General features: G+C 42.0%; 1 protein-coding gene across 1 annotated transcript in view; it reads left to right on the top strand.

The window, feature by feature from the left end:
- The first annotated feature begins 2,910 nt into the window (after positions 1-2,910).
- The window catches only part of ANTXRL (ANTXR like), a 36,237-nt gene continuing 26,987 nt past the window's right edge, over positions 2,911-12,160 (top strand). Inside the window, exon 1 of the mRNA XM_065919208.1 lies at positions 2,911-3,170. Within this exon, the coding sequence (XP_065775280.1) occupies positions 2,911-3,170 (260 nt within the window). The remainder of the gene's footprint in view (positions 3,171-12,160) is intronic.

Raw genomic sequence — 12,160 nt, 5'->3', positions numbered from 1 at the left:
GTATCTGGATGAGATGATGTATGTTAACTAACCTTACTATAGTAAACATTTCACAATATATGTAAGTCAAACTACAATGCTACATATTTTAAACATTTATAATGTATATGTTAATTACATCTCAATAAAACTGGGGGGAAAAGAATTTCAACTAATAAATACAAAATGAATAATAAAATTATAAATCACCATTTTACCTGCTGTATAGCACAAGGAACTCTACTGCATACTCTATAATACTCTATATGGAAAAAGAATCTTAAAAAATGAGTGGATATATATACATGTATAGCTGATACACTTTGTTGTGCATCTGAAACTAACACAACATTTTAAATCAGCTATACTCCAATTAAATTTTTTTAAAAAGAAGTCACCATTTTGAAACCCTTAATGAAATAAATACTTATCATCAGGAAACACTTAAGCCATTAGCTGAAATGTTATTGGGGGATTTAACCATGAGTTAAAACATTGTTGAGAGAAATTTAATTGTGGGAACAGACAGGAAAACTTTATCCCATTGACCAATCTCAGTATCAGTAAAAATATAATATCAAGTATCATGTGTCTCCTGGTGTGATGCAAAAGGAATAAAATCAACAACAACAGTTAACCTGAATCTCACCAAGCTTCACACTCTAACCACTAGCTTATAGGAAATTTATGATAGAATAAAAAGTTATTATGAGGCTATAATGAAACAATCAAATTTAAAATATGGAAAAATTATACAAAAATGACTCTGTTTTTTAACATAAATGGGGTGAAATAAAAGGAGGTCAAACTAAAAAAAAATGAATGAGTATAGCAGTAAATAAGCAAATTTCTTCAGGATAGCAATAGTTTAAAAACTCTATATTAAAAATGCCATTCCAATAGTTTCAAAAATATAGTATATATCAGGAAGGCACTTGACAAAAATGGTCAAAACATTCATAGAGAAATTTATAGGGAGGGTACTAAAAACAGCCCAAATAAATGAAGACATTGCTTTCTTCACTGATAGGAGTACAGACCGCAGATTCAAATCCCTCAAAATATTTGCAGTTATTGTAATAAAAGATTAGAGGGTTTGTGGGAGAAGGAAGACATGTTCTACTTCTAAAATTTACTTGAGTGAATGGTTTTGTTATCTAAACAAGTCTCCCTGCCTTAGACACAGTGAAACCAAACAATACCTAAATGCCAGAGTTTAGAGCAAAAGAAATGTTTTTTGCAAGGAGACAGGTGACTCATGCCTTAAAAAACTCAAACTCCTCGAAAGCTTTCAGCAAAAATCCTTTGATAGAAAAGGTGAGGCAGGAGTGCAGTTAGTTGTTGCAAACTTCTTGGTGTCTGATCTTTTGTTCCTAAGGTCAGGCCACAGTTAGGTCACAAGACTATAAGATTCACCAAAATAAATGTCATTCTCCATTCTGACAAGAAAGGGGAGGGGAGGCTTTTAATTCTGCCTCTTTGCCTCCTTCTCACTTGTAACACTTAATGAATCCCATAAGCAAAGCGACATCATTACCCCTCATTTTACTTGTTAAAGTTCGCAAGACTCAATTTTCATCCTCTGAGGTCCAAGCCCTGGCTAAGAGGAAGGTGTCTGTGCCTGGGCTTGTTACCCTGCCCAGGATATTCATCTAGCACCCAGTCTGGATCCTCCCACCAGGGTCCAGGTCTGGCTGAGGAAGCAGATTCTCAGCTAGTGATGCCCTCAGAACCAGGTCTCTAGACCCTGATCAGCTGTCATCATTGAGGGAGCCAGGAACCCAGGACCCTGCTGGCCCTCAGGCTCATCAGGCCACCCAAAATGGGGGACTGCGACCCATGGATACTGTTGCCATCACTACTAGGTCACGGAGGTGGGATGCAGGAGGGGTCGGCCGCTGCTTCGAAGCCTGGGTCTGGTCAGTAGGCGTGATGAGGTCTCAGGAAGTCTGCAGCACACAGCTCTCAGCCCATTGCCAGGCCCCCAGCTCACTTACTGGCCTGAGACCAGAGAGCCTGGAGGGCCACGACCCACTTCTCACCAAACTCTCTGTCTTAAAGGTCTCTGGGCAGCTGACTAAGGGTCTCATTCTAACCATCTCATACTAATGGTCACACACTAATGGCTGTGAACCCAACCCCACTCCATTACAATTTTTGCATGTTTTTCCATGGAGCAGAGACAAGCCATCCTCACTCAGCCTTTCTGAATTTCTGATCCACAGAACTGTGAGCATAACAAAATAGTTTTTGTTTTATCATTCAGCTTGGGGTGGTTTTTATACAAAATGGATAATTGGCATGTCCCTTATTTACAAGGGACTTTGACATCTTTGCAGGAATTTAATTTATTTCCCTTCTATATCGTTCCATCTGCTGGGTCACATGAATGACCACTGTAACATTCCCAGTTCCTAGACGGCACCATGATGGTGATGTCTTTATCTAAGCCACCTCTGCTCTGCCCTCTTTCAGGACAAGACAGGATAAAAAAGGCAGGATAGCTCCAGGATTTTCATGGCTCCTAGAGAGGATTTAGGATAAGGGACAAATGGAGGCCTCATCTTACTGCCCCTCCAAAGATCCCCTGACTCCCCCCTGGGATTGTCCACAGGCAGGACGCTGAGCAGAGCCGCAGGTCACAAAGTCACCATGCCAACCTTCCTGTCCCTCATAAGGGTCCTCACAGGGAATTCTGCCCCCTGGGGCGGGGGAAGGGCCATCCCCCAAAGCCAGTCATCTTCACCTCTTCGCCCTCAGGGCAGGTACCAGACAAGGCTCACACGGCACTTTTGTGAAAGGGTTGGAGGGGCCAAAGGCCCTAGGAACACAGAGAGGTGGCAGAGGCTGCCATCTGAGGTGGCCTTGAGTTGCCAGCATCCAGTGAGGCTGCAGGGGCAGCTGAAATAAATGGAGAGCTGGAGGCCTGGCATGCCGGGGCCCACGCTCTTCCTGCTACTGGTGTTGCCACTTCCGCTGCTGAGCTTGGGGAGCTTCCAGCACAGTGGTCCAGGCTGGAAAGACCTCCACCACCTTGGTTTGGACTGGGGGAAGCTCTATCGCCACCTCATCCAGAACTCGGAAAGCTTCCAGCACCTCCAGGGCCCCCGCACCTGGCACCAGAAGAGCCGGTCAGGAGAAGACAAGAATTCCTGCCAGAGCTCATTTGATCTCTACTTCATCTTGGACATGTGAGTGGCCCTCCTGCCCTTGCCAATGCCACTGGGTGGTGCTGTCTCGGATGTCAATATGGGCAGGATTTGCCTTAAATTGATGCCAGCTTCTCTGAGGGGAAAGGGCAGAGTAGCCTTGATCAGACGCAAGTAACAGACTTCTGTGGCCTCCTTGTCCTGAATCAGAAGGAATGCCCTAGGCTTTTGTCTCCTGGGACTTTTTCTTTGGGACATAAAAAGGCCACCATAGGCTTCTGGATGACTCTCAGCTTGGCCTGGATCTGTGACCTTCATGCCCCTTAAACAGCTGGAGGGATAAGTGATTACTAAGAGCTGTCTTCTCAGCATGTGGGAGATCACTTAGGGTTTGGGGTTGTCTTTGTGTTTTTGTTTTGTTTTTAACCAAATAACCTCTGTTTTACTGGGACCCAGAGAGATTGCTGTGTCATCTGTTAGGCATTCTCAGAGTGTCAGTGCTTAGAAAGCTCTTTGCTTTGCTGGTTCTAAATGTTTTGCTTCTTTCTTTGAGCAATTTAGAGACCCACATTACAGTTTGTGTGCACTTTTTGAACAGTTTGGTCTGTCTGCGTGTGTCCTTGGGAAACCTGGGCCTCTCATTAAGTACCTTCTGACCCTCAAGGAAGGAAATCAAAGGGTGGATCCTCAGACTGGAGAGACTGCCTTGGTTCCATTTTCATCTCCTCTATGGGGCTGAGGATAAATTTTATTTATTTAGTATTAACAATGGTATGACTACCAGTACCAAGGAAAGTACTTTATGGTCCCTAAAATCTTTTACTGTACATCTGTCATCCTCAAAGCAATCCTGGAATATAAAACAGGGAAAGTATTTACATATTCAGCCTTCTGGAAAGTAGTGCAAGCTCCCAGAGATTGGGTGAAGTAGTCCAGCGGCTGGTGGGGGTGACAGGACTCAGACTTCTGGTGTTGCCCTCATTCTAGCATCCCAGGTTGTACTTCCTCTGATTCTTCTTATTCTCCATGGAGACTGATGATTGAGGGGATGGGTGACCCAGCTCACCAGCTTCTAAGCAAAGGCAGCAGAGATGAAAAGAGATGTTTCCTCCTCACAGTACAGTGGAGGGACTGCTAAGACACCCTGGGGCACGTCTTGTCTGATTGCCCAGGGTGTGGTAGCCCCTTTGGGGCTTTGGAGTTGGACATTGTAGGGGGATGACAGCCTCTTTGGGTCATCTTTCCAGATAGTGGCAGTGAGTCCAAAGGGTCCTCTCAGCTGCCATTCTGTTTCAGTGCCCCTGACCACACCCCTGCTCTCTGCAGTCAAGCCCAGTGTGGGCACAACAGAACCCCAAGATGGATGGGGAAGGGCTCTGGACACGGGTGGGTCACATGAAATAATAATAATTGGACACTTAATAGGTTCCAAGATGTGCTGAACACTAAAACGCCCAACAGCTTGTGGGACGATGTTCTATTTCTCTATCTTAAGGTTATGAAACAGGTTGAGAGTACTAAATGGTTTACTCAATGTCAATCAAAGTTAGTTTGCCGCAAAGCATTAAGCAGTGAGGGGATGTTCCCCTTTCTTCTCTTCCAAGGAAGGTGTAAGGTAGGAGGACTAAAAGAAGCACCAGAGAAATGACTGCTTAAACCAGGTTGTCCCCACTTTCCACCCCTCTCACTTCCTCCCCTACCTTTTGCCTCCTTTAGCTTCTTAAAGGCTGGAGCAGCACAGGTCCCTCTGACCATAGCTGGTGTAGTTACATAATTCAATGTGAAGGGTACGGGTCTTCCCAAGAGGCTGGGAAGGCAGGAGAGGAAGAGAAGCAACTTAAGTCCCCTCTACCTGCACTCAGGCTCCAGTATTGAAGCTGCTCCTCAGACCCTCCCCTTTACTGTCAGCCATGACACTTGCCTTTAAGGCTGGCCAGGACTGAATCCTACTGGATTTTGCAAATGGGAAGGGGGTGTGGGGGTGTCCAAGAAAGGGCCCTTAGTACCCACTTCTCAGTGCTAGGCCATCAGGGAGGAGTAAGCTTACTGCTAGCCATGGAGGCCTGGGCAGCCTTCTCTGAAAGCACAGTATACTCCTTCAGCCCCAGGGGAAGAACATCACTCCTCGGAAATTGTGCTCATTCATTCTAGCTGAAGAAAATAAGTTTGACAAGATTTTCCCAGAGTATGAGAACAGGCTTCCTCCTGTGGATGCTTCCTGATACTCTTGGGGAGAAGGGAATAATGACCACTGAGAGGGGAATAATGACCACTGAGGAGGCAGCCCCAGCTTTGCAGTCAGGCAGATTCCACTGACTGCATGCAGCTTGGGCAAATTGCCTCCTCTCTCTGCCTCAGCATCCCCATCTGTACAATGGGATCTTCATACCTACCTCACCAGGTTGTGATAAGGATGAATGGGAGTTTATATGGTTTTCCTATCATGTGTCAGATGAAGTCGTGGAGGATGAGCATAAAATGTACTGCCTAGAAAGGCAGAGTCACACACCCTGGGAACTCTCCTGCACTGTAGGGGCCCCTGATCCAGCCCTGACTCCCTGGCTCACTCTCTCCCATGTGCCCTTTGTAGGGAAGTGGGGTGCAGGTCAGACACCTCCTCAGACACTTCCCAGGTTCTCTGGATCTTTCATCCCTTGGTGAGCAACCCTTGGTGAGCACATATGGATTATGTGCTTTGGTCAGCAGAGGACATTGAACCTGTACCTAATAAACAGTAACTCCCATTCATCTCTCCCAACTGTAGTAACCTCAATCCTATTCTCTGTATCTGTGAATTTACCTAATCTAGGTACCCCATGCAAATGGAATCATACACTAGTTGGCCTTATGTGTCTGACTTATTTCACCTAGCAAAATGCTTTTCAAAGTTCATCCCTGTTGCAACATGTATCAAACTTTCATTCTTTTTATGGCTGAATAATATTCCATCTAATGTATATACCACATTTCCTTTATCCTTTTATCTGTTGATAAGCACTCTAGACAGCATATTGAAAAGCAGAGACATTACTTAGTCAACAAAGCTCTGTCTAGTCAAGGCTATGGTTTTTCCAGTGGTCATGTGTGGATGTGAGAGTTGGACTGTGAAGAAAACTGAGCGCCAAAGAATTGATGCTTTTGAACAGTGGTGTTGGAGAAGACTCTTGAGAGTCCCTTGGACTGCAAGGAGATCCAGCCAGTCCATCCTAAAGGAGATCAGTCCTAGGTGTTCATTGGTAGGACTGATGTTGAAGCTGAAACTCCAATACTTTGGCCACCTGATGCAAAGAACTGACTCATTTAAAAAGACCCTGATGCTGGGAAAGGTTGAGGGCAAGAGGAAAAGGGGATGATAGAGGATGAGATGGTTGGATGGCATCACCAACTCAATGGACATGGGTTTGGGTGATCTCCGGGAGGCCTGGAGTGCTGTGATTCACGGGGTCTCAAAGGGTCAGACACCACTGAGCGACTGAATTGAACTGAACTGAACTGAAGCACTTGGATTGTTTCCATTTTGGAGCTATTGTGAATAGTGCTGCAAACATTTGTGTACATGTATCTGTTTGAGTCCCTGCTTTCACTTCTTTGAGGCATATAACTAGGAGTGGAATTACTGAATCATTCAATGCTTTTGATTCTGTGTTTAACTATGTTAACTATGCCACACTGCCACAGTGGCTGCACTATTTTATATTCACACAAGCAGTGTACAAGAGTTTTGGTTTCTCTACATTCTCTCTGAGACATTACTTTCCAAGTTTTGTTTGTTTGTTTGTTTTATTTTGTTTTGGTTTTGATAATAGCCATTGCTGTGGTTTTGGATTACATTTCCCTACTGTCTATTGATGTTGAGAATCTTTTTATGTGCTTAATGTCCATTTGTATATCTTCTTTGTAGAAATGTATATTTAAGTCCATTACCCACTTTGTAATTGGGTTGTTTGGTCTGGGTTGTTGAATTGTAGGAGTTCTTATGCATTCTGGATATCAGTTTCTCATCAGATATATGGTTTGCAACTGCTCTTTCATTCTGTAGGTTATCTTTTCATTTTTTATGGTATCTTTTGCACAAAGTTTTTACTTCTGATGAAGTTTGATTTATCTGCTGTTTTTCTTTTGTTGCCTGTGTATTTGGTGTCATGTCTAAAAGCCATTACCAAATCCAATATCGTGAAGCTTTTCCCCTATGTTTTCTTATAAGTTTATTAGTTTTAGCCTTTACTTTTAGGTCTCTGATACATTTTGAATTAACTTTGTATATATCATGTAGGTATAAGGTAAGAATATAACTGCATTCTTTTGCATGTAGACATTCTGTTTTCTTAACATCATTTGTTTAAAATACTGTCATTTCTCATTTTGGATGGTCTTGGTATCCTTGTAAAAGAAAATCAATTAAACATATTTAAGAAGGTTTATTTCTGGGCTCTCCATTTTATTCCATTTTTCTATATGTCTGTCCTTACACCAGAGTCACACTGTTTTGATTATTGTGGTTTTGTAATAAATTTTGAAACCAGCAAATGTGAATCTACCAACTTTGTTCTTATTCAATGTTTTGCTTATAGCTATTTGAGTTTCCTGAGATCCCATAAGAACTTTGGGGTGGATTGTTCAATTTCTACAAAAAAAAAAACAAACTGTTGTTGAGACTTTGATGTGTACTGCATTGAATTTGTAGATACCCTTAGCCAGTATTGCCAATTTAACAATATTAAGGCTGTTAATCCATGAATATGTAATGTTTGCTGATGAAAAGTCAATTAACAATTAAGCAAAGAAGAAAAAGCAGAGAATTTTATTTAAGCCAAACAGAGGATTATAACCAAAGAGACAGAGTCTCAATCTCTGAGAACTGTTCCACTTGCCAGGAGCTAGAAATGCAGTTTTATATATTTTTGAGACAAAGAATCATATACCACACTGACAGGTTAACATTATATGTGAAGTTCATCAGAGATTTTAGCCAGGTATGCATATAAAGAATAAGCTTTTAGGTCAATGATCCCCTGCCAGGATGAGAAAAAAAGAATTTATCTTAAAACTTACAATACTGTCATCAGAAGAAAGGGACCATTATCCTCAAAGGTTGATTATATCCTCCTGTCTTGAGGGGATATGGTTAGGGCACAATGCGTATTTGGGAGCAGTCCATCACAAATGGGGGCATGTACTGCATGTTTTAGTTTTGGCTTAGCTTGATTGTCTTACCATAGAAAAAAAACTATGATTTTCCTTATCATATTTTTCCAATTATTTACATATTTACAGAATTTCACTGGAGTGGATTGTCGTTTCCTTCTCCAGGGGATCTTCACAACCCAGGGATCAAACCCAGGTCTTCCGCACTGCGAGCATACGCTTTACCATCTGAGCCACCAGGGAATCCCTCACTTCACTTCACTTTGTCTCATTGATTAAATTAATTCTTAAGGATTTTATTCTGTTTGATAATGTAAATAAAACTGTTCTCTTAATTTCCTTCTTAGAATGTTCATTATTAGTATCGTTATTCAGTCACTAAGTAGTGGCCGACTCTTCGCAACCTCATAGACTGCAGCACGCCAGGCTTCCCTGTACATCACGAACTCCTGGAGCTTGCTCAAACTCATGTCCATCGAGTCAGTGATGCCATCCAACCATCTCATCCTCTGTCATCCTGTTCTCCTCCTGCCCTCAGTCTTTCCCAGCAACAGGGTCTTTTCTAGTGAGTCAGTTCTTCACAGCAGGTGGCCAATGCTTCTTCCAGCCTGGCGTTTCTCATGATGTTCTCTGCATAGAAGTTAAATATGCAGGATGACAATATATAGCCTTGACATACTCCTTTCCTAATTTTGAAACAGTTTCTATATACTATAATATCTAATATACATTATTCAGTTCAGTTCAGTCACTCAGTCGTGTCCGACTCTTTGCAACCCCATGGACTGCAGCATGCCAGGCCTCCCTGTCCATCATCAACTCCCAGAGTTTACTCAAACTCATATCCATTGATTTGGTAATGCCATCCAGCCATCTCATCCTCTGTCATCCCCTTCTCCTCCCACCTTCAATCTTTCCCAGCATCAGGGTCTTTTCCAATGAGTCAGTTCTTCATATCAGGTGGCCAAAGTGTTGCAGTTTCAGCTTCAGCATCAGTACTTCCATTGAATATTCAGGACTGATTTCCTTTAGGATGGACTGCTTGGATCTCCTTGCAGTCCAAGGGACTCTCAATGAGAGTCTTCTCCAACACCACAGTTCAAAAGCATCAATTCTTTGGCGCTCAGTTTTCTTTATAGTCCAAATCTCACATCCATACATGACTACTGGAAAAACCATAGCTTTGACTAAACCAACCTTTGTTGGCAAACTAATGTCTCTACTTTTTAATATGCTGTGTAGATTGGTCATAACTTTTCTTCCAAGGAGCAAGTGTCTTTTAATTTCATGGCTGCAGTCACCATCTGTAGGGATTTTGGAGCCCAAAAAGAGTAAAGTCTGTCACTGTTTCCACTGTTTCCCCAACTATTTGCCATGAAGTGATGGGACCAGATGCCATGATCTTAGTTTTCTGAATGTGAACTTTTAAGCCAACTTTTTCACTCTCTTCTTTCACTTTCATCAAGAGGCTCTTTAGTTCCTCTTCGCTTTCTGCCATGAGGGTGGTGTCATCTGCATATCTGAGGTTATTGATATTTCTCCCGACAATCTTGATTCCAGCTTGTGCTTCCTCCAGCCCAGCATTTCTCATGATGTACTCTGCATATAAGTTAAGTAAGCAGGGTGACAGTATACAGCCTTGATGTACTCCTTTTCCTATTTGGAACCAGTCTGTTGTTCCATGTCCAGTTCTAACTGCTGCTTCCTGACCTGCATACAGATTTCTCAGGAGGCAGGACAGGTGGTCTGGTATTCCCATTTCTTGAAGAATTTTCCAGTTTGTTGTGATCCGCACAGTCAAAGACTTTGGCATAGTCAATAAAGCAGAAGTAGCCGTTTTTCTCCTGCCTTTTCAATGATTCAACAAATGTTGGCAATTTGATCTCTGCTTCCTCTGACTTTTCTAAAACCAGCTTGAACATCTGGAAGTTCATGGTTCATGTACTGTTGAAGCCTGGGTTGGAGAATTTTAAGCATTACTTTGCTAGCGTGTGACATGAATGCAATTGTGTGGTAGTTTGAGCATTCTTTGGCATTGTCTTTTGGGGGGATTGGAATGAAAATTGACCTTTGCCAGTCCTGTGGCCACTGCTGAGTTTTCCAAATTTGCTGGCATATTGAGTGCAGCACTTTCACAGCATCATCTTTTGCGATTTGAAATAGCTCAACTGGAATTCCATCACCTCCACTAGCTTTGTTAGTAGTGATGCTTCCTAAGGCCCACTCAACTTTGCACTCCAGAATGTCTGGCTCTAGATGAGTGATCATACCATCATGGTTATCTGGATCATGAAAATCTTCTTTGTATAGTTCTTCTGTGTATTCTTACACCTCTTCTTAATATCTTCTGCTTCTGTTAGGTCCATACCATTTCTGTCCTTTATTGTGCCCATCTTTGCATGAAATGTTCTTTTGGTATCTCTAATTTTCTTGAAGAGATCTCTAGTCTTTCCCATTTTATTGTTTTCCTCTATCTCTTTGCATTGATCACTGAGGAAGGCTTTCTTATCTCTCCTTGCTATTCTTTGGAACTCTGCATCCAAATGGGTTTATCTTTCCTTTTTTCCTTTGCCTTTTGCTTCTCTTCTTTTCACAGCTATCTGGAGAAATACTCCAGAAAGAATGAAGAGAGGAAGCCAAAGCAAAACAACACCCAGTTGTGCATGTGACTGTGATAGAAGTCCAATACTGTAAAGAGAAATATTGCATAGGAACCTGGAATGTTAGGTCAATGACTCAAGGCAAATTAGAAGTGGTCAAGTAGGAGATGGCAAGAGTGAACATTAACATTTTAGGAATCAGTGAGCTAAAATGTCCTGGAATGGGTGAACTTAACTCAGATGACCATTATATCTATTACTGTGAGCAAGAATCCCTTAGAAGAAATGGAGTAGCCATCATAGTCAACAAGAGAGTCTGAAATGCAATACTTGGATGCAATCTCAAAAACAACAGAATGATCTCTGTCCGTTTCCAAGGCAAACCATTATATCACAGTAATCCAAGTCTATGCCCTGACCAGTAATACTGAAGAAGCTGAAGTTGAACAGTTCTATGAAGCCCTAGACGACCTTCTAGAACTAACACCCAAAAAAGATGTCCTTTTCATTGTAGGGGATTGGAATGCAAAAGTAGGAAATCAAGAAATACCTGGAGTAGCAGGCAAATTTGGCCTTGGAGTACAGAATGATGCAGGGCAAAGGCTCATAGAGTTTTGCTAAGAGAACGCACTGGTTATAGCAAACACGCTCTTCCACCAACACAAGAAAATACTCTACACATGGACATCACCAGATGGTCAACACCAAAATCAGATTGATTATATTCTTTGCAGCCAAAGATGAAGAAGCTCTATACAATCAGCAAAAACAAGACCAGGAGCTGACTGTGTCTCAGATCATGAACTCCTTATTGCCAAATTCAGACTTAAATTGAAGAAAGTTGGGAAACCCACTAGACCATTCAGGTATGACCTAAATCAAATCAAATCCCTCACATTTGTACAGTGGAAGTGAGAAATAGAGTCAAGGGATTAGATCAAACAAAGTGCCTGAAGAACTATGGATAGAGGTTTGTGACATTGTACAGAAGGCAGGGATCAAGACCCACCCCCAAGAGAAATAAATGCAAAAAGGCAAAATGGTTGTCTGAGGAGGCCTTACAAATAGCTATGAAAAAAACAGAAGTAAAAGGCAAAGGAGAAAAGGAAAGATATACCCATCTGAATGCAGATTTCCATTATACATTATTAGTATATAGAAATATAACTGATTTTTTTATAACTGATTTTTATATGTCAATTTTGTATCCTATAACTTCACTGAATTGCTTTATTAAATCAAATGTTTTTGTGAAATCTTCAGGGGTTTTTACATATAAGATTATGT

Source organism: Muntiacus reevesi, chromosome 2 (assembly GCF_963930625.1).
Source record: "Muntiacus reevesi chromosome 2, mMunRee1.1, whole genome shotgun sequence".
Lineage (NCBI taxonomy): Eukaryota > Metazoa > Chordata > Mammalia > Artiodactyla > Cervidae > Muntiacus > Muntiacus reevesi.
Note: the sequence above shows the minus strand (reverse complement) of the source record. Positions and strands in the feature narration are given on the sequence as shown.